The 3,480-nt window shown below is 39.0% G+C and overlaps 1 protein-coding gene across 1 annotated transcript in view; it reads left to right on the forward strand.

Annotated features, from left to right (window-relative positions):
* The window catches only part of LOC106527235 (vacuolar protein sorting-associated protein 13D), a gene marked incomplete at its 5' end in the record, with an annotated part of 64,580 nt that overhangs the window by 6,496 nt on the left and 54,604 nt on the right, over positions 1-3,480 (forward strand). The window contains 3 exon segments of the mRNA XM_014022063.1: positions 1,062-1,214; positions 2,132-2,267; positions 2,353-2,400. Coding sequence (XP_013877517.1) covers positions 1,062-1,214; positions 2,132-2,267; positions 2,353-2,400 — 337 coding nt within the window.

Below are 3,480 nucleotides of genomic sequence, written 5' to 3' on the forward strand. Positions count from 1 at the left end.
CCCTTTGTACGAACAAAAGTAAGAGAAATTTAGGAGAAGAATACGAACATGTTCTTGCATGAGGCCCAACGTGTTTTTATGAGTCTTATACATAACCTGTAAAATAATATAATCAACCAAATTGTAGAATTTCAATAATTTCAGTTGATAAAATAATATATTTGATGGGTGACTGTAATGTTTTCTAGTGATAATTCTTACAGCTCTTTTCTGTAAAGCAAGATTAGAATTTGTAATTGTTTTAAATGCTTTTCCCCAGATTTCAATACAATAAATGAAGTGTGGAGCAATTATTGCATCATACAACGTACAGTGGAGAAAAAGTATTCAATCAGACACCATTTGTTCAAGTTCTCCTACTTAAAAAGATGAGAGGCTTTTAACTGACATCAGAGTTAGACCTCAACTATGAGACAAAATGAGAAAACAGATCTAGAAAATCACATTATCTGATTTTTTAAGAATTTATCGGCAAACTAAAATATATTTTTGTCTTGGTTATTGTCAAATTGTCATAACTGAGACATTTTAAACAATGTCAGCTTTAAATTAAATGGGTCATAATTTATGGAATGAGAGTTTATAAACATTCATGAAGACTCCCTCATGTTTGACAGGGTCATGTCAGCCTTATGYACGCCCCTTCAAATAAAGTGTTACTATTTTTTTCCATTTCTTCTCCATTCAGCATTTTTCTACAGATTTCTGCTATTGTTATGTTTTCACTTTTATTTTCCTTCTTTTTGCAAACGTTCATTTTAAACTCAGCTCGCATTAACAGTTTATCATTTAAAAGGTTTCAGCTTGTCTTCAGCTTCTTAAGACTTTTTCAGCAAAATCAGTCAGGAATAAGCTTTCACAGGAAATGCAGTTTCTTTAGTAAAACTTGTTTGATCTAAAAAGTGACCAAAAAACAAAAACAGAAAAATTCTCTAAGGACTGAATACTTTTTTCACAGTAGAGTGTACCTACAGCCAAAGGACAACACTGGTAGATCTTACAGGAAGCTGGGTGGATGTTATTCCCAGGTCATTAAATGCATCTTTTTTCCATCCCAACAGAGTGGCACTGTCTCACAGCAGTAGTGCAGGCTTCATCGCTGACGTCGACAGCTCAGGAAATGATGATGCCCACAATGTCAGTCACTGGAGAGAAGTGCTGCCCGGGGAAGAGATTCCTTTTGAGTTTGAARCCCGTGAGAAACTTCGCCACCGGTACAGCTTGAGCTCCATCGCCTGGGCATTATTACTGTTTTTCACTTGGTTCACTTTGGGCTTCTGCTGAAGATCAAACAKTAAACTATGTAGTGATGCAGGTCAACCAATAAACTGCAGGTCTACCATTCCTTTGGTGAAGCACAGCGGAAAATAAATAATGTATATATGTGACAAGACAAGCTCCCAACCCAGTTGGRACAAGTTTGGTGTTCAGGAGTCACTGGCTGTGATTATTAGTTTACTCAGAGCTTTAAGCACCACAGGCTGCTTGTCATGAGGACCTGGAGCCTCATTTATAAARGATTGAGTAGAATTCATACTGTGTTTTTATCTTCATTATTCTTATTGAATTCTGTCTTGTTTTCCTTCCTCACTTCACCCAGTTAGTTTCATTTATTTCTCTTTACACCACTACACCTGAGCAAAGTCCTAGTCTGTAACTCGCTTACTGACAAAGGCAGTAAAGTGTTTCTGATTCTGATTCTATTAGGCGGGGTACACCAACAAACTGCCAGTCCATCACAGGGCCAACACAGAGATGTGAAGACACACAACCATGCCTACACACACACACCTACATTCAAATTAGAATTTCCAATTCCCCTAACATGCATGTTTTTAGACTTTGGGAGGAAGTCATGTACAAGGAGAAGCATACAGACTCCACAAAGTCAGTCCCCAAGTCAGAACAAAGCAAGGACCTTCTATCTGAGGCCACAGCTCTAAACACTGTGTGCTGTTTTTGTTTTTCTATCAATAGAAAGGTCACCCTGGGTCATCTTCTATGGATAATTCAAAATGTATGGAGTAATCAGAAAGCGACATTGTGAAATGGTGACATAGTGACAGTTAAATTCACTGAAGTATGAATGCTGAGGTGATGAACAGTCTTCTAACTGCTTTCTCTTGTGCAGACACACTCATGAGCTGAAACTTCACCAGCTGCTGGTCCGTGTGTGTGGATGGGAGCAAGTCAAGCCAGTATCTGTGGACAAAGTGGGCATTTTCTTTCGCTATGCGACTCCAGACAAAAACAACTCCTCTAATACTGTAAGGTTTAAAAACATACTGAACGGTTTAATGTCAGGACATTGTCATCTTGTCAATGATGAAAACACKTTTTTTTTACTCGCAGGTTGGCAGCCCTATTAGCAAGACCAACATAATCCACCCTCATGTTTATGTAAGTTTGCCAAGATCTTTGATATGTATAGCTTCTGCACATTRATGTAAACATGGGTTTGTTAAGATTCACTGCAAAATAAACAGAGGAGAATCTCACACGCTGGACACGTTTACATGTATTTTACATATTTAAATAAAGGCGTGTCGGGAGGAGTCTCAGGTACGCTCAGTTCCACGTTCGTTAGGATRTATAAAGGAAAGGTGAGCAGAAACATACGTGCGCACAGTTTTATATATCAGATTTTTTTGTGCAGCGCACTTTTCTAAATTTGTCCCTACGCCAGCTTTTAGTGTGAAAGCTGTGCAGCCTGTATACATGAGGGCCCTGGTCATGTATGGTGAGAATTAGAAAGAGGGTGGGCGCTTTCAAGGCTTGAACATTAAACAAGGGTTAAAAAATAAATTATGTTCTACAAATCTCACGATGTAAAGGAAACCAGCTTATGATCGACCAGTATATCATGATCATGAYYMWGATCTGTCTCTAGATAAACATAAAGAATCTAGTTTCCACATGCTACTTTCAGCTTCGGAACATCACAAAACTCCGGCCCCTGCTGTCCACTTCAGACTTGGAAATGGTAATTCATGCCTTCATTTCTACCCGCTTAGACTATTATAATAGCTTGTTCACCTGCCTAAACCAGAAACAGTTAAATCGTCTTCAGCTTGTCCAAAACTCGGCAACAAGACTCTTAACTCGAACCTCCAAATTCACCCACATCTCCCTGATCCTAGCAGAACTTCACTGGCTTCCGGTTAAATTCAGAATCCGGTTCAAAATCCTGGTCCTCACTTTCAGAGTTCTTCATGGCCAAGCACCTGAAAACATTAAGTCTCATTTCCACATACAAACCCTGATGTTACCTACCCTCACAGGATCAAAATCTCCTAATGATTCCTCATACTCGCTTTAAGACCCATGATGACCGTCTTCTCCTCTGTGGCCCCCAGGCTCTGGAATGAACTCCCTTTTAATCTGCGCGCCCTTGATAACAATGGACCTCATGCAAGAACATGTTCATATTCTTATCCTAAATTTCTCTTACTTTTGTTCGTACAAAGGGTTCATACGAAC

The sequence above is a fragment of the Austrofundulus limnaeus genome, unplaced genomic scaffold, assembly GCF_001266775.1.
Source record: "Austrofundulus limnaeus strain Quisiro unplaced genomic scaffold, Austrofundulus_limnaeus-1.0 Scaffold316, whole genome shotgun sequence".
In the NCBI taxonomy this organism is placed as follows: domain Eukaryota; kingdom Metazoa; phylum Chordata; class Actinopteri; order Cyprinodontiformes; family Rivulidae; genus Austrofundulus; species Austrofundulus limnaeus.